The sequence below is a fragment of the Xenopus tropicalis genome, chromosome 10 (assembly GCF_000004195.4).
Source record: "Xenopus tropicalis strain Nigerian chromosome 10, UCB_Xtro_10.0, whole genome shotgun sequence".
Taxonomy (NCBI): domain Eukaryota; kingdom Metazoa; phylum Chordata; class Amphibia; order Anura; family Pipidae; genus Xenopus; species Xenopus tropicalis.
Window position 1 is genome coordinate 28,999,582 of NC_030686.2, and position 24,939 is coordinate 29,024,520.

General features: G+C 39.3%; 1 protein-coding gene across 1 annotated transcript; it reads left to right on the plus strand.

Moving 5' to 3' along the window:
- Window positions 1-2,368: 2,368 nt before the first annotated feature.
- On the plus strand, window positions 2,369-22,103 carry LOC108648950. The gene is made up of 5 exons (XM_031894195.1): window positions 2,369-2,569; window positions 13,884-14,036; window positions 14,819-14,885; window positions 20,131-20,204; window positions 21,483-22,103. The coding sequence occupies exons 1-5, from the start codon at window positions 2,369-2,371 to the stop codon at window positions 22,014-22,016; spliced, it is 1,029 nt and encodes a 342-aa protein (XP_031750055.1). The 3' UTR covers window positions 22,017-22,103.
- The last annotated feature ends 2,836 nt before the right edge of the window (window positions 22,104-24,939 follow it).

The window sequence follows — 24,939 nt, forward strand, 5'->3', positions numbered from 1 at the left end:
AAAAATAAGAATATCTGTATAAAAGAACCAAAACAATTAGACATATTTTCCCCTGTAAAGCACTAAACCTTTACTTCAAAACAACTTTCGGCACCTTTTCAATATTAATCACAAGGTTTGAGTTATCGTTTATGTAAAGCAGAACATATCTCACAAATATTTTTCTTTTTCTCCAGAAATAGAAGGAACTACATTGAGCAGCTGGAGGAGATCCGGGAAGCCTGGATGGATCGCTGGTCTCATGTAGAGTATGTAAATAATAAATATACTCTGTGTTCCACTTAGAATTCTATATACTGTATATAAATATATGATATATCAAAGAGCTGAGCACCCAAATGGTTCAATGTTCAAATGCAGCTTCCTTTATTTACCGGGGTCTTCACCATGTTGGTTACGTATGTGAAATATCCAGAGGGAAGCGCATGAAACACTAATAGTGCAATACTGTAAACTCTAACGGTAACAATAAAGTTATTACGGGAAGCCACTTAATAATGTTCTGCACGCAAGTTGTAGTTAAACAACAGAAAATCATTTTCACCCAGTGTTCCACATCCCCAGTTAGGTGGTACTCACAGATCATAGCAGAAATTGAATAATATCCTTAGTCTCACAATATCAGTATTCCTCTCCGATTGACATAGAAATGATAGCAAGGTATAGATAGTATTATACTGTTTTACTATGAAAAACATTACAATAACATGTTTACTCACTTTACTTTGTATGAATCTTGCGCTCACTATATTAAAAGTGTTTGTCCAGCAAACGAATAATTGTTGAATAAAAAAGCTCTGTTTTTGCCGCTCTATACCTCTACTCGTTTCGAGCGTTCCAACTCAGGAGGAGTGGCTATTAAATTAATTGAACATCTATTTAAATTATCTCAACGTAATTAGTGTCCCTTAGTCCCATTTAAGACAGTCCTTTAGTTGGTTCCAATGAGCCCAGATGACCTCGCGCTCAGTTCCTTGTGCGTCCCTGTCGGTTCTGCTCTCGCTTATGAGCTATATTGTGCCTGTGCGTTTCAAAGAGCAGAGCACATCTTGAGGGCGCATTGTGTTGGTACGATGGTATGTGTCCCCATCCCATGTAACTGTGGCTTCCCGTATAACTTAAAGCATACCCATAGGGAATATGGTTTCCTTGTTGCTACCTTTAGTACTTTCAGTATTGCAGTTTTTCATCTTCAGGGTTACATCTAATGTGATAACTAGAATCTGGCTGCAGCGCATTTGTACCTGCATCTAATTACATTTTAATACCAACAATGCCCACCATCTGCCACTCACCCATGCACCACCCCAACACTTTGCAGAGCCTCACCCTAGTATTTACTGTATAGAACAAAGCCAGTTATTCCAGATTCTGAATTGTTGCAGTAGGTCAGCTTTCTTAAATGGCTATAAATGGACTTATTTATCTTAAATACAAACTACTTTTTTGTATGAAATTAGAATGTAAAAATGATTGTTCCTGATGATTTTATTTATTCTTTGCTTACTTGTAGGACAAGAATTGATGAAATATAGGGTCCATAGACAAATGCAGGGCCCTAATACTTCAAATGAAGAGAGAAGAAGGGAAAGAAGAAGAAGAAGAGAGTATTAAACTGCTATGGGAGTTCCTTAAGCAGTGAAACACTGCCGAGGAGCAACCTACAAGCAGTGACGGCCTCTAACAGTAGGGAGAGGAACGGAAAAGATCGGAAAGCCAGAAGTGAAGAAGAAAGAATGGACAACAGTGAAAGTGCAGAGGATACAAACAATGCGAAGCAAGTCCGCTTCGCAGAAAACCTCTGCACTTTTTATGAAAATCCCACTAGGGAAGAACAAAAAAGAAAGCAAAATTTCTAAGATTCATTAGAAGAATCTTCAGAAAGAATGCTAAGAAAAGTGGGATTAAAGAAAAAACAGAAACTGCGATAAAAGTAATGCACAGATGACATGGAAAAAGGGTCTACCACCATAATAATGATGGGACCGGCATTGGAAGAGTGCAATGCTAGATCAGAGGAAGATCGGCTGCTGAATGATTAAAGAAGTCACAGCAAGCGTGAGAGAAAATTTAAAAAAAAAACAACAAAAAGCAAAAATGTAAAAAAAAAATTTAAAACAAACAAAAAGCAAAAAAAATAAAAAAAGACAAAATACAAAAAACAAAAAAAAACAAAAAGCAAAAAAAAAAATTAAAAAACCCAAAGCACAAAAAAAAGAAATAGAAGACTGCAGATGAAAACTCTGAAAGCAGGGGCAAGGGTAGGGGTGGGGGTCTCAGATTGAAGGCTTATTTACGTGACATTTGGAAAAACGGATGGAGCGTGGGAGCAGAAGACGCAGGGCGGCCCGTAGTTGAGGACGCCAGCATGGAGCTGGAGGGGGCCGTTAGTATGAGGACGCGGGGGAGAGGGGGCGGGGCCGTAGTTGGAGACGCAGTGGGGAGCGGCAGTACGAAGCAAGAAGGACGCAGGAGCGGCCGTAGTTTGAGGACGCAGCAGGGAGTGGGGAGCATGGAGCTGAAGCGGGCCATAGATGAAGACGCAGTGGGGAGGGCGGGCGGCCGTAGTGTGAGACGCAGCAGGAAGAGGGGGGCAGCCGTAGTTTGAGGACACAGTGGGGAGTGGAGGGCAGGGTCGTACTTTGAGGACTATAGAGTCCTAACAGTCTGAGGACCGTGAACTGACCCCTGTTTAAAAGTTTAAGGACCCTGCCCTAGATGCATGTAAAAGTCCAGCCAACAGTTCCTTGTTAGGCAGAGTAGATGAAATATCAGGGTCATAACCAATATACAGGCCCTGATAATGGAAATGAAGAGAAAGATCAGGTGAGGAAGACTATAGAACACCCAAAGAAGAACTCACTGAGAGAGTTACACAAAACTACCAGGAGCAGCCCGTAGTATGAGGATGCAGCAGCAGTGGGAGCAGGCAGCGCCGAGTGGGCTGTAGTATGAGGACTCAGCGGGGAGAGGAGGGCGGCGGGCTGTAGTATGAGACGCAATGGGGAGAGGAGGGGCGGGGTCATAGTTTGAGGATTATATCTGGCCCCAAACAGTCTGAGGCACCATGAACTGCGCCCTCTGTTTAACCGCTGCTTGAACAATGGCTGAAATGCTGTTATACCAATGTTTACATTTTTGTTATGAAGCAAGCAAGAAGGCACTGGGCAGAGTGTAAAACAGGCACATCCGCCATTTTTAAGCTTGCACACTGCCTTTCTTTTTAAATTGTGATTATGAATTGAGAGTGGGTACTTTATCGAGTGGAGGGCAGGTCCCTGTATCTAGCTCGTTTGCTGTTACTATTTTGTCGATATTTGAAATGTTTTTAGTGGTTATTTATTTCCTATGATAGGCCTGAACTGGTTTATATCTGCATTGTTTGAATCTTGTACTTTGATATATAGATAGTTTACAGGGTGGATGCTTTTTAGCAGGAGATATATGCAAGTTGGCTGAAATGACCTCATACTGCAAAGTTGATCAAGGGAAGGCCTGCCTGCCTTCTGGAGGCAACTGAGAGTTTGGTGGTTTCATATAGGAAAAAAGTTTGATCTTGATGGACTCAGAAGTTGGAAGGAATTCCCTATCTTAGGCTAATTGCCTGGGGTTCTTGTCTTATTCTGGATTAACTGGAAGCTTGCGGGGTTTCTCTTAGAAGCAAAACGCTTGATCTTGATGGATTTGTGTTTAGTGAGGGAGAAACTACAAGATTATGAACTGACTTCTTGTTGCAAAGTTGATCCAGGGACTGGTCCGACTGCCTATTGGAGTCAGGAAGGAATTTTTTCCCCATCTGAGACAAATTGGCCACAACTTCAGATGGGTTTTTTGCCTTCCTCTGGCTATCAACTGGAAGTTTCGTGGGTTTTCACTTGGAAATTGGTTTAAGCATGTTTTGTCAGAGAAGAAAATGAGGATGAAGAGATGATGGGGAGAAGTATAACTACGACAGAAGGGAGAAGCAAGTTACATTTACAGAAGATCTCTGCACCTACAATGAGCATCCCTCGATGGAAAAAAGCTGTTGATGAATAACTATGTGATTCTTCAGAAATATGTTATTATTACACATGTATTTCTATATTTAAATAAAAACAGGATTCAAAATCTTAAAATCTTAACATAATACTTAAAGGGCTCTTTATTTTTGTCCTTTCCAATGAAAGTTAACCATGAAGTAAATTATCAATAAAGCGGGTTGAAGGAAGCTGGAGTGGGCATAATTATTGGAATATATATATATACTATATATGAATTTTTATCTGGAATGCTTAATGTGTAAATACAGTTACCACATTAAATAAAACAAGTATAATTGCTTTGCACTAATATGGATTCCGCAGCTTACTTACAATCAAGCAAAAGCTTTATATTTTTCAAGAAAAAAAATTGACCATTTGAGTATAAAGGAATCTATGGAAGATGGCTTCCTGTAACTCAGAGGATCCTGGATAACTGGAAATCCTCTCTCTCCATATATATATATATATATATTACAATTGCAATAAAGGCTAGCACTCACAGGACTTTGGTTAATATTCAACAAGAATAAAACAAAAAAGAGTTTTAGCAATATCTTACATGGTTTTAATTAATCCGACGTTTCAGCTCCACACAGGAGCTTTCTTCAGGAGGAGAAGAAAGCTCCTGTGTAGGAGCTAAAAACGTACCCCAGGAGTGCTACCTTTGCCTGAACTGTGTGTGTATATATATATATATATAGAGAGAAATGTGTTTATTTCACATACCATTGCGTCCTGCTTGTAAAGACTATAAACTGTGCCCCTTCCAGGAGACGTACATGCCACAGAAGCGCTTACCCTGGAATCTCCTTACACCCTGCTGCTTATCTGTGTGGGAGTGGTGATAGCGCATCATTAACGGGTCCAGTTTATGGAAATTTTAACCACTTAGATGAAGAAATAATTTTTTCAAACTGATTCCACTTTGTTAGGACTTTGCAAAAAGAGAACATTCCCTTTAAAACACTGGTAATGACAAATTTTAGGCACCCCTAGTAATTATAATCACTTACCTGATACCCCAAGCCAGTGCTCCTGTTAGCAAAAAAACTGCCCTGGCCAGAGGGTACTTCTGCGCAAGCACCACGGAGCGACCTTCGTTCTTCCCTGCTCTGGATGTGCATGCACAGGAGAGTGAAGTGTAACTATATTTTCACCCCAGTGAGCGTGTGTAGGCTAGGCAATCAGAGAAAGAATAGGGAAGAAGACAATCGCACCATGGTGCTCGCTCAGAAAGTACCCCAGCCCGGTGTACTTTGCTTCTAACAGGAGCACTGGCCCGGGTATCATATAAACAATTATAATCATGGGGCCGTGCCTAACATTTAGTAATGTAACCTTCTCCTTTAACAGTGCGTGTTTGGTTTGCGATAGCCCTATAGGCTGTGCAAATGAACAATACTCATGGTTGGGATCTGCTCATGATTGTAACAGTACGTTTCTGTGGAAGTGCTAGTTATATGCTCTGTCATCGCTCCAGCACACTTCATACGTGTGTTCCTATATATACTCCCCTGTAGCAGGCGGGGCTTTATCAGTAAGATGTACTTGGGATTTTGGGCTTAATATTAATACACTTTGACTAAGATATTTGGTATAGGTGACGGCAACTGTTGTTTCTTTTAAACTGGTTATACAATGAATGTGACATCAGGGGGAGTGTTCGCTGTTTCTACCATTGGTTCAAAGGTTGTGGGGTTTTGTTTGTTTTAATGTCTTGAGCAAGGTCTCCTGAGAGTGACCAAAATCAATTGAAAGGCCCATTAACAAAAATTGAATTTCAAATAAAAGCTTAGTTAAATAGCAAAACTCAAAAACTCACCAAACTCGAATATGAGCTTATTTATTAACAACTTAGAAGCTCAAAAATGTAAGTTATTAAAAAAAAATATTGAAAAACTTGACGGGGATGTTCACCTTTGAGTTAACGTTTAGTATGTTATAGAATTCCTTATTCCTAACAACGTTGCAATTGGTTTTTATTATATAGTTTTTGATATAATTTGCCTTTCTCTTCTCGCCCCTCTCAGCTTTCAAATGGGGTCACTGACCCGACAGCCAAAAACTCTGTGAGGCTACAGTTTTACTGTTATTGTTACTTTTTGTATAACCTAATAAGAATCATATCAGGCCTTCTCTTGTTCATATAGTCTCTCATCCAAACCACTCCCTGGCTGCTTAAAGTAAGCTGGACCCTAGCAACCAAATAACTGCTGAAACTTCAAACTGGGGACTGCTGAACTTAAAATGAAATAACTAAAAAAACTACAATGATAAAAATGAAGACCAATTGCAAATTGTCTCAGAATATTACTCTCTACATCATACTAAAAAGTTGGGTTGAAAAGCATGAAGTCACTGAATGAAATCTGATCTGTTGTAGGCTCCTCCCACTTTTTTCTACTTTTGGACCACATTTATATAGTAAAAACCACAGAGCAAAGTTTGAGACCCTGCGTTTTAATAGTGTCTAATGGCAGCAATTTTAAATTTCCCCACTGAAAGTCAACGAGTGACATCTGATTGGCGGTTGTGGCTCCGCCCCCCTTTTCTAACCTGGAACTGCAGTTACCAGCGACTGCAAAGTTTAGGGACCCTAGATTAATAGTAAAAGAACGGCAGCAGTAAATTAAACAATAAAAGTTCAATTATTAATATATAAAGAATGGCAAGCAGTTTAAATGTAAACATATGAAGTCTATAGGTGAAATCTGAATTGGCTGTTGTTGGCACTGCCTCTTTTCTAAACTTGGAACATAGTCACCCAGTGACAAACTGTGCAAAGTTTTGGTTAAATCTGATTGGCTGCTGGTGGCCCCTCCCACTTTGGAAGTCATCCACAAATGTCGCTGTTTCATTCAGGTGATCCCATTATTATGTTATTCAAGTTTGGGGGGGGTGTAGCTTCAAAGCTGTAAGTGTGGCAGCAGTTTGAAAGTCTTCCGTCAAAGTCAATGGGAAAATTGGGGGGTTCGGAGCGGCGCTACAAAAAGATGGGGGGCAGGATTGCTTAGAAAAGCACAAGCAACCTGCTCTGCTAAGGGCGAAGATGTGTGGGGAGTTTGGGTGTTGTACCCCTAAAGCTGTAGGAGGAGTAACGTTTAGAAAATGGGGGGCGCTAAGAAGGAAAGGAAGAATAAGCTGAAGTCGAACAACAGTAGGTTGGGGTTTAAAACTGTTTTTATAAAAAATATTGTCCTTGTATGAACTTTAGAATTTTGCCATAGAATATTTGAAATTTTCTTTAAACAACTCAAGCCATTGCATGGTTCCAGAAAGTACTGAAAATAACAAGCCAACTGTGCATTCACCAAGCACAAAAAAGTTCAACAAGAGTAGGTCTGATATACCCAGGCCCCAAAGCCCACTCCAATTTCCTTGATAAAAGCTAACATTTCCCATCATTCTGTGTAGAGTTGGATGCACACTGAAACCAGGCTGGGTTCAACTATGGGTAAGAACTTGGCGAAAATGGCGAAACTAGGATTCTTTCTTTCAATTATTGTCCCATTATCCTACCCAGATTTGCATCATTATGTCTCCTACAGATTTTTTCTTCCAATTTGTTAAACTAATTCATGGCCTTCACATGTATGACCTATACCTTATACATTGTGGCCCCTATCTTGGCTTTACTTATCGCCACTTCCTGCAGCTAAAATTCAGTAGTGCGAATGCTCATCCTCAGCCTGTGGTCCCGGCACTCAGTAAGCATAGTGTAGCGGCACAGCTCACACTCGGGGGGGGGGGGAATCTCAGTATAATAAAACAATGGAAACGCAGCACTTTTTCTATGATGGGGTGTGCTTTTGTGGGTTATGAAGCATTATATAAATATGGAAAACATGGGGCTCCGTTCAAGTTATTTATATGGGCCCCCCATTAACACAAGTGCTCAGTACTACAATTCTGCCCATGCCCCTTGTGTCCATGTGTGCAATATAAACAGCGGATGTTACTCTACAATAAGCGGTTCATATAAAGAGTTCCACTGATTAATGTGTTAATAAGTCAGTTCATTGGGGGTCAGTGGAGTTTGTTCAAAGTTTAACCCCTTCCCACCTACCTGCCCCTGCTCTGTGCTGTCATTGCTTTATACTGTATGTAATTACGTGAGTTTTTGCACAAGGTTTTTGTAAAGTACGTAAATTTAGGGGCCCAATAACTAGTCAGTATTAGTTCAAAAAATAGTAACAAAAATGTGCTAATAGGTCAGTCTTTGAATTGGGGAGGGGACAGTGGAGTTTATAAGTAAGTTAAATTTATTTGAAAGTAGCGTAAATTTTGGAATAAGTTTGGTAAATTGTGTAATTGTAAGGACCCAAAAATGCAAAGCCATTACCCTGCTTGAAAAGATAATGTATAAACGCTGATTATAATTCAGTAAACAGATCCCATATAAATTGCTGATGTTATTCTATAATAACCAGTCCATATAATATATACATCTGACAGGTTATACAGAGAGTAATTAGGCAACACTACATTAATTGGCATTTCACTATAATTGTTGGAATGTTTTGAACTCCGTTCTTTATTGCGGAACTTGAAGTTTACAGTAATTTGTTGGTTTCGTTTCAGTAAAGTGATGTCATGAAACAAGAATATAAGCCTTACAATAAAACTATTAGCACCTTCAATATTGAGATTTGACTATCACTAGTTATTTACAAATTTTAAAGATAAAGAAGAATTCTTTTTTTCAAGACCTTTGAGGTTGTGATTCTTTGCCTACAATTCAGTAGCACTAGTACATTCCCTTCTAAACCACTAGAAATGGACAGGGTACCTAATGGGTTAATACATACCGAAATATAAATTATCTAGAGTATCTCTGTCATACAGAAATATTGCTGTATTATCTCTAGATGTCAGCATGGTACAATATTACAGTTGGTTATGTAGGGAGAGCATTTTGTCTGCAGGGTTAGAGAAGGGGATCTGCTCCCTTCCGCATCCCCGTGTATCTGCACTAAAAAGTACAGCTCCTGCTTGATTGCAGGTACATGGAGAGGAGTGCCGCCCAAAAATGCCTGCTTTTGTGTCTTAAGGCAAATGCTTCATGTGCCCATGGCCTTAGAGGAGAACACTACTTAAACAAAGGCCATGATGGAAGCAGCACCATCAATCCTGGGACTCCATAAAACTGGTCTCCTCCCTTCATTTTGTGACATGGAGATCACTAGTACGTGCACCAGATGCACAAAAAGACCTGTCTAGCCATGTCTGACACATGTACTTCAAGTCACCAAACTATTACAATTTGTTCAACCCCAGAGCTGCCCAAATAGACCAAGAAATGCTTGTTTGTACATGCCCATAGGGTAATTACACACAGTACAAAAGCACCCAAAACAGACACCCATGTAGACTAACACTACAAGTCATCTGACTTGCAGACTTTTTGGGCACTGTAATGCCTTGGTTTTTGGCTAAAAGAGCCCTGTGTACCCTTAGTGATTATAGTGTAATTCAGAGGTCCCCAACCTTTTTTACTTGTTAGCCAGATTCAAATGTAAAAAGAGTTTGGGAGCAACAAGAAGCATAAAAACAAGTTCCTAGGGGTGCCGAATTGTCTATTTGTTATTCCCTACGTGGACTGGAAGCCTACAGGAGGCTGTGATTGTAAGTACAACTGTTTCTTTTGCAACTAAAACTTGCCCAAAAGCCATGAATGCAAAAAGAAGCACATACTTTGAGGCCACTGGAAGCAACATCCGGGGGTTGGTGAGTAACATTTTGCTTGTGAGCTACTGGTCGGGGATCAGTGGTGTAATTCATGCAGTTCTATTACCATGCTGCTATTATTATTTATTATTATTATTAGCTGCATACTTCACTAAAGTAGTATGTGTGTAAAGTATTTCAAATTACATTTTTTCATACAATGGAAATAAAGACAGGCTGGTGGGAAATCTCCTAGGCTGGGGCACATTAGGGTCTGCACCCACCAAATGTTTCTCTGGCACTCTCTTCAGCCAGTCTGACCCTGCATATAATTCACTAAAATATGAAGATCATCATCATCATAATCATCTATTGTATTATTTATATTTGTGTGTATTATAAGCCTCTTTATTCTGATGTTGGCACAGTGTGAGCACTGCAACCAGGATACTATCTGTCTGAGACTTGGATGTGCTCCCTGAATTTGTCTTAGTACCCCTTAATAATGGGTCTTCTATGGAAATTAGATTGCCAGCTCCTAGGAATCAGTGAATCAATGATTAAACAATTTAATTACAATATAAAAATAAATCATTTGTGCTCTATCCAGCCTTTCATTTAAACTGCTACCTTGTTGTTAATGTGACTGACCTTGGCTAACAAAAAGTACATTGAAAGCTTGGGTAACCTTCATTAATTCTCTCCTTATCCTATTCTTACCCTTCATGCTAGCTCGCAAATCCCTATTTTTACGTATACAAACATTGCCCAGGAAAAACCAGGACAATGACTTCTTAAACTCAGTATTGGGGGATAACTGACTGTACAGGAGCAATTTTGGAAAAATGATGGGCACTGCTCTAGGGCACTATAGGCTCTTGGTAAATTAAAAAGCTCAGCATTTGGACAAGAGAGTGAGAGGCAATATGGATTAAACAGTGCCATCTAGTGACTGGTGCGCTGCAAAGCAACTAAATACGACACAAATTTATATCACAGGCTTTTTCTGAAAAGAAACCTAGTTATATTTGTAACTGCGTTGGATCATTTGCAGAGAAACTTCTGATCCTCTCTGTTCTGTTATTGCCACAAAGTGTAGCCCTGGATAAATGTGGGAGATGAGATGCTAGAAAGTGAAAGCTTTGAAGCAATTTTCAGGTATTTCATTAAAAACCCTAATTTTAGTAAAGGGTTAGTAGACTGGAGTAGAAAGACATGGTTACCCATTTTGGATTTGCTTAAATGCGTACTTTCTTTCCAAACAAATATGGTTTGGGGTGTAAATGTATTTCTTTGTGGCTTTACGAAAAAATGCAGTAAATGTGTTTTTTTCAGCAGTAGAGTCAATTTTGTTTTGCAGCTTGGTACTTAAGCTGTGTACCCATTTGGATTTCTGGGGTGTGTACTTTTTTGTCACATTATCCCACATAAAATGCTGCAAAAGTGTTGATTTTGCAGTTGCTGAAATTACATAAATGATAGATCTTTTGGGGGTATCTTTCCCTTTCATTTCATGGCACTCATATTTAGGGAGTTTCATGGCATCTATTGATACATGGGAGATAAGATCCCGCAAAGTGGAAACTTTGAAACAATTTTAGGAAAATGGTTTGGTACTTGACTTGGTAACCCATTTTGAATTTGGGTGCGTGAGTACTTTCCAAAAATATATGGCTTTTTGGGGTGCACTTTTTGTGACTTTACCCCACATGCAATGTTGCAAATGTGTTGGTTTTGCCTGAAATGACAGAAATGACAGATAATATGGAGTTTCTCTATCTTGGGGTCCCTGCATGCAAAATAGGTAAACCTATGTACATTGGGCATCAAACTGTTCAGTGGCATTTATATTTAGGATGTTTTATTCTGGTATCTAATGATGTAATTAAATAAAATGACTAATCAGCAGCTTTATATGTCATTTGTGTAGTTACTATATGTTTTTAATATGTATCTTTGATGTAATAATTTGTAGCCATAATTACAATACAAGAATCACACACTTTGGGCCTCGTGTATTTGCAGTGCTAGACACACGTAAGAAGAACTACACCTTTGTATGTTAAAGATGGACCTATTCTAAGCACTTCTGAAATAAGCCTTCATTTTTATTTCTTGAGTTTTTTTCATTGGCCTACCTTACCAGCAACTGAAAATACTGGTTGTCAGGATCACTAACCCCAGCAACTAAAATCAGCAATTTTTCACTTTTATTATTGATTATTGTTATTGTAATCCTTTTCAGTTGTCTTCCCATTCTGTCTTCCCAGCTGCTGCTTGGTTGCTAGGGTAATTAAGCTCAAGCAACAAGGTAGCTGTTCCAATGAAAAAACTGATAGTTGCAGAATTAAAAAATTTGTGTGCGTGCCCACGAGCACACAGTTAGGGAACATTGTTTGGGGGTCCTGTAAGAATAGCAGGGAGGTCACTCTACAGTACACACAAATTGCTGCAAGATTTCATCTCATCTTAAATGGATTCTGTCATCGGAAAACATGTGTTTTACAAAACGCATCATTTAATAGTGCTTCTCCAACAAAATCCTGAATGGAAATCTGTTTTTCAAAAGAGCAAACAGACTTTTTTATATTTAATTTTCAAATTTGAAAATGGGGCAAGGCATATTCTTAGTTTCCTAGGTGCCCTCAGTGATATGACATGCACTCTTATAAACTTCACTCACACTTTACTGTTGCACTACAAGTTGAAGTGATCTAACCCCCTTCCCCCCTCAGCAGCCAATCAGCAGAACAATGGGAAGGTTACAGATAGCAGCTCCCTGATAAAAATGTTCCCATGCCTCCTAGTGGTGATACGAGAATAACAGTCAATAGTAAAAATTCAAGTCCGGCTTGGGACTCCTCCAGTTACATGGGAGTAGGAGAAACAATAGGTTACCTGAAAGCAGTTCTAATGAGTAGTGCTGGCTCCTTCTGAAAGCTCAGACTCAGGCACAATGCACCGAGATGGCACCTACACAGCAATATTACAGCAAAAACAATACATTTATTGATTGGAGAATAGCATTTCAAATGGTATAATGAATTATTTGCAATGTGAACAGTATAATATAGTAATAAAAGCTCCACAACAAAAATCATCACAGAATTCCTTTAATGTTTCTTACAAGTCAAGATCTTGTGTCATCACTATACAGTTATAATTGGGGTTACTTGGGCCTTTGTATCCTATATCTGCACCCCCTACAATCAGTGATCCCCAACCAGTGGCTCGTGAGAAACATGTTGATCCCCAACCCCTTGGATGTTACTCCCAGGGGCCTCAAAGCAGGTGCTTATTTTTTCATTTCTGGCTTGGGGGCAAGTATTGGTTGCATAAAACCCAGTGTAAAGCCAAACAGAGCCTTCTATAGGCTGCCAGTTCACATAGAGGCTACTAAATAGCCAATAATAGCTCTTATTTGCACCCCCAGGAACTGTTTCCATGCTTGTGTTGCTCCCCAATACTTTTCCCATTTGAATGTGGCTCACAAGTATAAAAGGTTGGGGATCCCTGACCTACATCCATCTCTTCCCCCGTTCTCACCCCTTACATTACTGAATTTTTTTATTTTGACATACAAATATAATTGATTTCATATAATAAATGACTTACTTGTGTTTAAATAAGGACTGCATATAAATGTGTTAATGGTGGAATGCATCTGCTCATGTTTTTCCAAGTAAACCTTGAAAAACCTTGGTACGTATTAGTTTTAACATAAACCATTTATAAGGAGTTAGCATTAGTATATATGTTGCAGAACATAGAACGTTATTCGCTCTTCATGTATGAAATTAATATTTTGTTTCCTTTACTTTACAAAATGCTCACAATTTGGTCAATTTGTTTTATCTTAACTTGCCTGCTCCCATAGGGAATTATCTAAAGAAAAAAGAACTTGTATCAGCCTACATAACCTATTGTATGTAACTCTAGCACTTTAGCACCACTTGAGATCATTTGTGACCCCAGGGGGAGCAATTGCAAGAACACTAAGGGGTTAAAAAGTGCGATCTTTAATGCTCACTTGCCAAGCACTTGCACCCCTCTGCCTGCTGTGCTGTGAGCACCAGATAAAAATATCTGCTCTTTGCAGAGAGAGAACACAAATACTATCAACATTTCCTACTTCTGCGTGAAAACCAAATCCTGTATTTCCATGCAAGTAATTATTCTTCTTGTTCATAGGTGGCCAGTGTGCGTAAGACCACAGTGCTGGATGTCATGAGAAGGCTACTGCAGCCTAAAAATGTTATGGTATCCACTGGCAGTGACCGGCAAACCAACCACTGCTATATTGCAATACTGAACATCATTCAAGGGGAAGTGGATCCCACACAGGTATACAGGGCTTTTAGGGCTTTCTAGCTGTTTTATTTATGCTACAATGATTAATGGCTAATTACACCAATATCTCCTCGGTGAGTAGGCTATTATACTGTTATAGAAAGTAATTTCTGTTTCGGTTAACTTCTCTTACATATATAGAAAAGGATAAGGGTGTTGCTTATCACGTATACTGGGCATTTCCTCTGTTTATTTCTGCTATACATAACATATAAGGAAATCATCCAAGCCCCTCTTATCTGCCATCACAGCAGCACCTGGCATGGAATTCCACAACCTCATTGCTCGCACTGCAATTAACCACCATCACTGCTTCTAATGAAACTTCTGTTAGTCTAATCTAAAGGGGTGGGGCCTCTGGTGAGTTGATAATAATAATGTCCCTGCAAGCACCTTTTTTTCCAGACCCAACCTTGACAGTCTACCCCCATAGTTTAAAGGAGAACTAATGCTTAGAAATAGGCTAGAAATGTACATTATGTTTTGGGCTTCTGTACCAGCCCAAGGCAACTGCATCATTATCTAAGTTTTAGCAACCTTTAAAGACATATTACTTTGAGGGCCCTGTGTTCTGATCATAAAAAATCCTTTTCCATGAACTTTTTTTTTTGGCACTGACCCAGTGGTATCATCTCATGCAGTCCCAGCCCTCAAAATGATACAATTAGTTTCCAGGAAGTATAGTTATTCCATGGATTTCTGAATGATTTTAAGGTTATTCATATCTATACTACGCTCTGCTCCAGCTTCATCTACTTTTATATTCTCTTCTCCAGCTGTTTGAGAGAACTTGTCGGCAGTACGATAAACTGCGAAAACGTGAGGCTTTCCTGGAGCAGTTCCGTAAGGAAGACATGTTTTGACATGTTTCGAGACCGTTGTTGCCTCCCATTTTATCTGTGCAGTTTCTGGATGATTTGTTATTTGGGCCTTTTCACTTGTGTGTTTATGTGCTACATTTTAGCATGTAACAGTAGGAATATATAGTTAAATTATATTCATCTTTCATATTGTTTATTGGAGTAAATTGCTTTCCTTTAGAAGGAAATAAAAGCACTTGCCGGTTACTATTATTTGCCTGCACTCTGGTTGGGGGACCCCATACTGTTTTAGCCAGAAAGTGCTTCGATGCTTACATAGTTACATAGTTACATAGGGTTGAAAAAAGACCAGTGTCCATCAAGTTCAACCCATCCAAGTAAACCCAGCACACCTAACCCACACCTACCAATCTATACACTCACATACATAAACTATAAATACAACCACTAGTACTAACTGTAGATATTAGTATCACAATAGCCTTGGATATTCTGATTGATCAAGAACTCATCCAGGCCCCTCTTAAAGGCATTAACAGAATCTGCCATTACCACATCACTAGGAAGGGCATTCCATAACCTCACTGCCCTCACCGTGAAAAACCACCTACGCTGCTTCAAATGGAAACTCCTTTCCTCTAATCTAAAGGGGTGACCTCTGGTGCGTTGATTGTTTTTATGGGAAAAAATAACATCCCCCATCTGCCTATAATCCCCTCTAATGTACTTGTACAGAGTAATCATGTCCCCTCGCAAGCGCCTCTTTTCCAGAGAAAACAACCCCAACCTCGACAGTCTAACCTCATAGCTTAAATCTTCCATCCCTTTACCAGTTTAGTTGCAGTCTCTGCACTCTCTCCAGCTCATTAATATCCTTCTTAAGGACTGGAGCCCAAAACTGCCCCCCATACTCAAGGTGAGGCCTTACCAGGGACCTATAAAGGGGCAAAATTATGTTCTCATCCCTTGAGTCAATGCCCTTTTTTATACAAGACAGCACTTTATTTGCTTTAGTAGCCACAGAATGACACTGCCTGGAATTAGACAACTTGTTATCTACAAAAACCCCTAGATCCTTCTCCATTAAGGAAACCCCCAACACACTACCATTCAGTAGATAGTTTGCGTTTATATTATTTCTACCAAAGTGCATAACTTTGCACTTATCAACATTGAACCTCATTTTCCAGTCTGCTGCCCAGTTTTCTAATTTTGTCAAATCGCTCTGCAAAGCGGCAGCATCCTGCATGGAACTTATAGTTTTGCACAATTTTGTGTCATCAGCAAAAATAGAAACAGTACTCTCTATGCCCACCTCCAGGTCATTAATAAACAAGTTAAAAAGCAAAGGCCCAAGGACTGACCCCTGCGGTACTCCACTAACCACACTGGTCCAATTAGAAAATGTTCCACTTACAACCACTCTTTGTACTCTATCCTTCAGCCAGTTCTCTATCCAATTACAAATATTATGTTCTAGGCCAATATTCCTCAATTTGATCATTAACCTTCTGTGAGGTACTGTATCAAACGCTTTAGCAAAGTCCAAGTAGATGACATCAACTGCCATTCCAGCATCAAGGTTCCTGCTCACCTCCTCATAAAAGGCAACTAAATTAGTCTGGCAAGATCTGTTACGCATAAAACCATGCTGGCACAAACTAATAGTATTGTGAACTGCAATGTATTCAAGTACCCTATCCCTTATTACCCCTTCCAAAAGTTTTCCTACTACTGATGTCAGACTAACAGGCCTATAGTTTTCAGGCTGAGAACGGGATCCCTTTTTAAATAACGGCACCACATTAGCAATCCGCCAGTCTCTTGGCACCATGCCAGACCTCAATGAATCCTGAAAAATTATGTGAAGAGGTTTGGCAATCACAGCGCTCAGCTGATATAATACCCTGCTGGTAGCATAGTGCTCGCTAGGAGCGTTTTCTGGCCAAAATGATATTCCCCAATCAGACTACAGGCTCTGTTAGCTGGCACCTCTGGTCGGGAAAACTGTTTTGCTACAATAGGTGCCTTTTAATAACATTGCTTAGTTCCACAGAATTTCCTTGCTATAAATGTTATGTTTTCTTTCGCACTTATTTTGATATTCCATATTAAAAAATATAAAAAGCATTTTACTTATCTTTATTTAAACAATAGCAGGCCAGTCATTTACAGCTCTCACTGAGCAGTGCTCTGGGTGCTGCCATTTACTGTTTTGCTCTATTTAGTTTCAAAAACATAGGGGCTGATTTATCAAAATTCAAGTTTGTTTTTTTTTCATATTTAGTGAAAAAAACGCAAATGCGACTATACTCGAGAATATTCTTAAGAGCCACGCAGCATCGGATTTGCCATCAGGGCGCCACCCCCCAATAATCTCCATTACATTTAGGGGGCCAGTAACTAGACAGTAGTAGTTCATATATACAGTAAAAATGATTAATTTGCTAATAAGTCAGTCAGTTGATTTGGGGCTCAGTGGAGCTTGCCCAAGTTAGACCCTACCCCCCTACCGGCCCCTGTCACGCTGCTCTGTACTCTCATTGCTTGATAAGTAACTTAAGTACATTTCTTTCAACCTTTGCAAGTTTCTGCATAATTTACGTAAATTGTCTAGAAGTAAGTCTAGGGGCCCAATAATCATGAAGTTAATAGCTTATATAATTCAGTAAATAGATCGAAATATAAACTGCCATACTCTCTAACAAGCAGTTCAGATAAACAGTTAATAAAACAGTTAATGTGATATTTAGTCATTGGGGGGAATGCGGAATTTACCTTAAGGCTGAAAAACGCTTAGCGAGAATACGCCCCGCTTCTGTAAATGCGTCCAACCTGTGCCTGCACCCGAATGAATGAGATACGCTCAGGTGCAGGCACATGTAGCCGAAATATGCATAAAACCGCCAGACTTTGCATTCTCTCACGTTTTTATGCGTATCTCATTCATTCGGGTGCAGGCACATATAGGGGGCATTTCCAGTAGCGGGGCGTATACTCGGCAAGCGTTTTCGGCTTGACAAGAATACGCCACATCTGACATCACCCTAAGTTCTTTAATTCATTGATGATCAGTGGAGTTTGCCCCTGCCCCTGTTAAGCTTCTCAGCATTGCCACTGCTTGCTACGCTAGTTATGTAAGCTCCTATTTATTAAGTTACATTAAGTTTCTAGGCAACGTGTGTAAGTTTTAGTGTAACTTTATAGGTAACTTGTGCAATTTTCATGACTTTAATGATACAATTGGGCCCAAATTCATATGCAGATCTCACCAGGCCCAGCACAACTGCCCCTCCCCCCCAGATGGCAGCCCTGATACTGGATGTTGTATTTGGATATTTGTGCATCAGCGATCACTATAAAACTCACTCCTGACCCAGTAACTGATTCTTTATTATTTTTTGTGTTCAAGTTTACACTTCATGAGTATTTAATATTTTAAGGTTAGTTACTGACATTTGATATCGATTGTATATTATAATAAAGTCAGAGGCTGGAAGAGAGGTATTTACTTGCAAGAAAAGTTTAAACAAGTATTTAATTTCTGGGGAACTATTAAGTATAGTTTTACATGTAATTTAATAGAGCTTTCTAAACAAAGTCATTTTAAAAATGGCTTTTCGCTATCCCCCTCTCAGCAATCTGTCTCAACATGGAGACCTTCATGAAATGAAGCCTGTATTACACTTTTGTTTTCTTGACAGTTACCATTTAACTGCAATTTAGAGCATTGAAACTCTCTGTAGGTATGTGTGCAATAGGTTTCCATAGAAACGACATTCTAAGGCTGAGTGTATTCCACAATGTAAACACCAGAGCCATTATGACATCATCACAATGTGATGATGTCACAATGGTCACTGTTTAGCTGTAGAACACACACACTCAGGCACAGCCACATTTGATTCCTCCCATCAGAGCGTGAAGGCGAGCTTGTCATCTGATAAAAAAAAACAGAGATATCGCAGTTTTTTAAAAATGTGTTCCAGACTTTTTTGTTGCCTGCCATGCAGGAAAACGGTAAGGATATTAAAATATTTAATTTATGGGGAACTTTCATCAAAATAAACATTTAATATAACATAAATCTCATGGAAAGAGACTTTCTAAACCAAATCATTTAAAAAGTTATTGTCACAATCCCTCAGCAATCTGTCTCTACATGTAGGATTCCATGAGATGAAGCTTATATGACATTTTTAACCAAAATGGAGAATGTCAGAGCGATCTGTATGCAGATTCTACAATCCAATAAATCCTCTAATATAAACTCTGGGGAATAGTGACGAGCCAATCTGTCCCATTTTGCTTCAGCAAAAAAATCATGAAACTGCTAAAAAATATGCAAAATGCATTGTTAATTGGCGGTTTTTGTTAATTTTTTTTCCCCACTCCTTAACTGTAATCAAGCTTATTATAAGCATCTGTAGTTTTGACTTATTAGAAGTATGTGTAGTATTAGCTTATTAGAAGTATGTGTAGTATTAGCTTATTAGAAGTATCTGTAGTATTAGCTTATTAGAAGTATGTGTAGTATTAGCTTATTAGAAGTATGTGTAGTATTAGCTTATTAGAAGTATGTGTATGCAGATGTTAATCAAAATAATGAATCAGCTAATGTAACAGTTAAAGAAACTCAGATGCCCCCCAGTAGTTGGTCTGACTGCATTTCAATTTAAAGTGAATTAGTTTGAAGTGAAATGTCTTCATTTAACCTGAATTCACTAATCATATAAATATCTATATTTCAGCAAAAGAAGCTGGACAATTTTGAAGTTGTCATTGGACAATTCAGAAGCGAAATGGATCGCGAATTGAAAGGTAATAATCAAATTATTTCGATATTCCCTTAATAGATATTTCATAAGCTAACTCCTATGAACCTACACACACACAGTTTGGAACTCTATAACCATTTAATAATGTACTATGGATTATCCTCTAAGGACAGTATAGGGGCCAATTATGGATATAGAAAAATAAATATTTTGCTTGTTTTTATGGCAATTTAGCCACTGGAAGGCACTGTTTGTTGAAAGACTAAGAACAAGATTAAAAATAAGAAGCAATCAGCATGGCAGCTTCTCTATATATAAAAATAAGAATATCTGTATAAAAGAACCAAACAATTAGACATATTTCCCCTGTAATAGCACTAAACCTTTACTTCAACAACCTTTCGGCACCTTTTCAATTTAATCACAAGGTTTGAGTTATCGTTTATGTAAAGCAGAACATATCTCACAAATATTTTTCTTTTTCTCCAGAAATAGAAGGAATCTACATTGAGCAGCTGGAGGAGATCCGGGAAGCCTGGATGGATTCGCTGGCTCATGTAGAGGTATGTAAATAATAAATATACTCTGTGTTCCACTTAAGAATTCTATATACTGTATATAAATATATGATATATCAAGAGAGCTGAGCACCCAAATGGTTCAATGTTCAAATGCAGCTTCCTTTATTTACCGGGTCTTCACCATGTTGGTTACGTATGTGAATATCCAGAGGGAAGCGCATGAAACACTAATAGTGCAATACTGTAAACTCTAACGGTAACAATAAGTTATACGGGAAGCCACTTAATAATGTTCTGCACGCAAGTTGTAGTTAAACAACAGAAATCATTTTCACCCCAGTGGTTCCAATCCCCAGTTAGGTGGGTACTCACAGGATCATAAGCAGAAATTGAATAATATCCTTAGTCTCACAATATCAGTATTCCTCTCCGATGAACATAGAAATGATAGCAAGGTATAGATAGTATTATACTGTTTTACTATGAAAAACATTACAATAACATGTTTACTCACTTTACTTTGTATGAATCTTGCGCTCACTATATTAAAAGTGTTTGTCCAGCAAACGAATAATTGTTGAATAAAAAAGCTCTGTTTTTTGCCGCTCTATACCTCTACTCGTTTCGAGGGCTTCCAACTCAGGAGGAGTGGCTATTAAATTAATTGAACATCTATTTAAATTATCTCAACGTAATTAGTGCCCCTTAGTCCCCATTAAGACAGTCCTTTAGTTGGTTCCCAATGAGCCCAGATGACCTCGCGCTCAGTTCCTTGTGCGTCCCTGTCGGTTCTGCTCTCGCTTATGAGCTATATTGTGCCTGTGCGTTTCAAAGAGCAGAGCACATCTTGAGGGCGCATTGTGTTGGTACGATGGTATGTGTCCCCATCCCATGTAACTGTGGCTTCCCGTATAACTTAAAGCACTACCCATAGGGAATATGGTTTCCTTGTTGCTACCTTTAGTACTTTCAGTATTGCAGTTTTTCATCTTCAGGGTTACATCTAATGTGATAACTAGAATCTGGCTGCAGCGCATTTGTACCTGCATCTAAATTACATTTTAATTACCACAATGCCCAGCCATCTGCCACTCACCCCAATGCACCACCTCCCAACACTTTTGCAGAGCCTCACCCTGTATTTACTGTATAGAACAAAGGCCAGTTATTCCCAGATTCTGAATTGTTGCAGTAGGTCAGCTTTCTTAAATGGTATAAATGGACTTATTTATCTTAAAATACAACTACTTTTTTGTATGAAATTAGAAATGTAAAAATGATTGTCCTGATGATTTTATTTATTCTTTGCTTTACTTGTAGGACAGAATTGATGAAATATTAGGGTCCATAGACAATATGCAGGCCCTAATACTTCAAATGAAGAGAGAAGAAGGGAAAGAAGAAGAAGAAGAGAGTTATGAAACTGCTATGGGGAGTTCCTTAAGCAGTGAAAACACTGCCGAGGAGCAACCTACAAGCAGTGACGGCTCTAACAGTGAGGGAGAGGAACGGAAAAGATCGGAAAGCAGAAGTGAAGAAGAAAGAATGGACAACAGTGAAAGTGCAGAGGATACAAACAATGCGAAGCAAGTCCGCTTCGCAGAAAACCTCTGCACTTTTTATGAAATCCCACTAGGGAAGAACAAAAAAGAAAGCAAATTTCTAAGATTCATTAGAAGAATCTTCAGAAAGAATGCTAAGAAAAGTGGGATTAAAGAAAAAACAGAAAACTGCGATAAAAGTAGATGCACAGATGACATGGAAAAAGGGTCTACCACCATAATAGATGATGGGACCCGGCATTGGAAGAGTGCAATGCTAGATCATGAGGAAGATCGGCTGCTGAATGATTAAAGAAGTCACAGCAAGCAGTGAGAAAATTTAAAAAAAAACAACAAAAAGCAAAATGTAAAAAAAAAATTTAAAACAAACAAAAAGCAAAAAAAATTAAAAAAAGACAAAATACAAAAAAGCAAAAAACAAAAAAGCAAAAAAAAATTTAAAAAACCCAAAGCACAAAAAAAAGAAATAGAAGACTGCAGATGAAAACTCTGAAAGCAGGGGCAAGGGTAGGGGTGGGGGTCTCAGATTGAAGGCTTATTTACGTGACATTTGGAAAAACGGATGGAGCGTGGGAGCAGGAAGGACGCAGGAGCGGCCCGTAGTTTGAGGACGCAGCATGGAGCTGGAGGGGGCCGTAGTATGAGGACGCAGTGGGGAGAGGGGGGGCGGGGCCGTAGTTGGAGGACGCAGTGGGGAGCGGCAGTACGAAGCAAGGAAGGACGCAGGAGCGGCCCGTAGTTTGAGGACGCAGCAGGGAGTGGGGAGCATGGAGCTGAAGCGGGCCATAGTATGAGGACGCAGTGGGGAGGGGCGGGCGGGCCGTAGTTTGAGGACGCAGCAGGAAGAGGGGGGCAAGCCGTAGTTTTGAGGACACAGTGGGGAGTGGAGGGGCAGGGTCGTACTTTGAGGACTATAGAGTCCTAACAGTCTGAGGGACCGTGAACTGACCCCCTGTTTAAAAAGTTTAAGGAACCCTGCCCTAGATGCATGTAAAAGTCCAGCAACAAGTTCCTTGTAGGGCAGAGTAGATGAAATATCAGGGGTCATAACCAATATACAGGCCCTGATAATGGAAATGAAGAGAAAAGATCAGGTGAGGAAGACTATAGAACACCAAAAGAAGAACTCACTGAAGAGAGTTACAAAACTACGCAGGAGCAGCCCGTAGTATGAGGATGCAGCAGGGAGTGGGGAGCAGGCAGCGGGAGTGGGCTGTAGTATGAGGACTCAGCGGGGAGAGGAGGGGGCGGGGCTGTAGTATGAGGACGCAATGGGGAGAGGAGGGGGCGGGGTCATAGTTTGAGGATTATAGTCTGGCCCCAAACAGTCTGAGGCACCATGAACTGGCCCTCTGTTTAACCGCTGCTTTGAACAATGGCTGAAATGCTGTTATACCAATGTGTTACATTTTTGTTATGGAAGCAAGCAAGAAGGCACTGGGCAGAGTGTAAAAAACAGGCACAATCCGCCATTTTTAAGCTTTGCACACTGCCTTTCTTTTTAAATTGTGATTATGAATTGAGAGTGGGTAACTTTATCGAGTGGAGGGGCAGGTCCCTGTATCTAGCCGTTTGCTGTTACTATTTTGTCTGATATTTGAAATGTTTTTAGTGGTTATTTATTTCCTATGATAGGCTCTGAACTGGGTTTATATCTGCATTGTTTGAATCTTGTACTATTGGATATATTAGATAGTTTACAGGGTTGGATGGCTTTTTAGCAGGAGATATATGCAAGTTGGCTGAAATGACCTCATACTGCAAAGTTGATCAAGGGAATGGCCTGCCTGCCTTTCTGGAGGCAACTGAGAGTTTGGTGGGTTTCATATAGGAAAAAAGTTTGATCTTGATGGACTCAGAAGTTGGAAGGAATTCCCTATCTTAGGCTAATTGCCTGGGGTTTCTTGTCTTATTCTGGATTAACTGGAAGCTTGGCGGGTTTCTCTTAGAAGCAAAACGTTGATCTTGATGGATTTGTGTTTAGTGAGGGAGAAACTACAAGATTAGTGAACTGACTTCTTGTTGCAAAGTTGATCCAGGGACTGGTCCGACTGCCTATTTGGAGTCAGGAAGGAATTTTTCCCCATCTGAGACAAATTGGCCACAACTTCAGATGGGTTTTTTGCCTTCCTCTGGATCAACTGGAAGTTTCGTGGGTTTCACTTGGAAATTGGTTTAAGCATGGTTTTGTCAGAGGAAGAAAATGAGGATGAAGAGATGATGGGGAGAAGTATAACTACGACAGAAGGAGAAGCAAGTTACATTTACAGAAGATCTCTGCACCTACAATGAGATCCCTCGATGGAAAAAAAGCTGTGATGAATAACTATGTGATTCTTCAAGAAATATGTTATTTATTACACATGTATTTCTATATTTTAAATAAAACAGGATTCAAAATCTTAAAATCTTTAACATAATACTTAAAGGGCTCTTTATTTTTGTCCTTTTTCCAATGAAAGTTAACCATGAAGTAAATTATCAATAAAGCGGGTTGAAGGAAGCTGGAGTGGGCATAATTATTGGGAATATATATATATATATATATGAATTTTTATCTGGAATGCTTAATGTGTAAATACAGTTACACATTAAATAAAACAAGTATAATTGCTTTGGCACTAATATGGATTCCTGCAGCTTACTTACAATCAAGCAAAAGCTTTTATTATTTCAGAGAAAAAAATTGACCTATTTGAGTATAAAGGAATCTATGGAAGATGGCTTCCCTGTAACTCAGAGGATCCTGGATAACTGGAAATCCTCTCTCTCCATATATATATATATATATATATACAATTGCAATAAAGGCTAGCACTCACAGGACTTTGGTTAATATTCAACAAGAATAAAACAAAAAAGAGTTTTAGCAATATCTTACATGGTTTTAATTAATCCGACGTTTCAGCTCCACACAGGAGCTTTCTTCAGGGAGAGGAAGAAAGCTCCTGTGTGGAGCTAAAACGTGACCCCAGGAGTGCTACCTTTGCCTGAACTGTGTGTGTATATATATATATATATAGAGAGAAATGTGTTTATTTCACATACCATTGGTCCTGCTTGTAAAGACTATAAACTGTGCCCCTTCCAGGAGACGTACATGCACAGAAGCGCTTACCCTGGGAATCTCCTTACACCCTGCTGCTTATCTGTGTGGGGAGTGGGTGATAGCGCATCATTAAGGGTCCAGTTATTGGAAATTTTAACCACTTAGG

Bases quoted from the DNA above. Each gene is read 5' to 3' on its own strand.
- LOC108648950 (XM_031894195.1), top strand. From the start codon at position 2,369: ATGGAGCTGGAGGGGGCCGTTAGTATGAGGACGCGGGGGAGAGGGGGC. The intron at 2,570-13,883 runs GTGAGACGCAGC...TCTTGTTCATAG, and splicing joins GGAGGGCGGGCGGCCGTAGT to GTGGCCAGTGTGCGTAAGAC. The intron at 14,886-20,130 runs GTAAGGAAGACA...CTTTTTCTCCAG, and splicing joins GGCTTTCCTGGAGCAGTTCC to AAATAGAAGGAATCTACATT.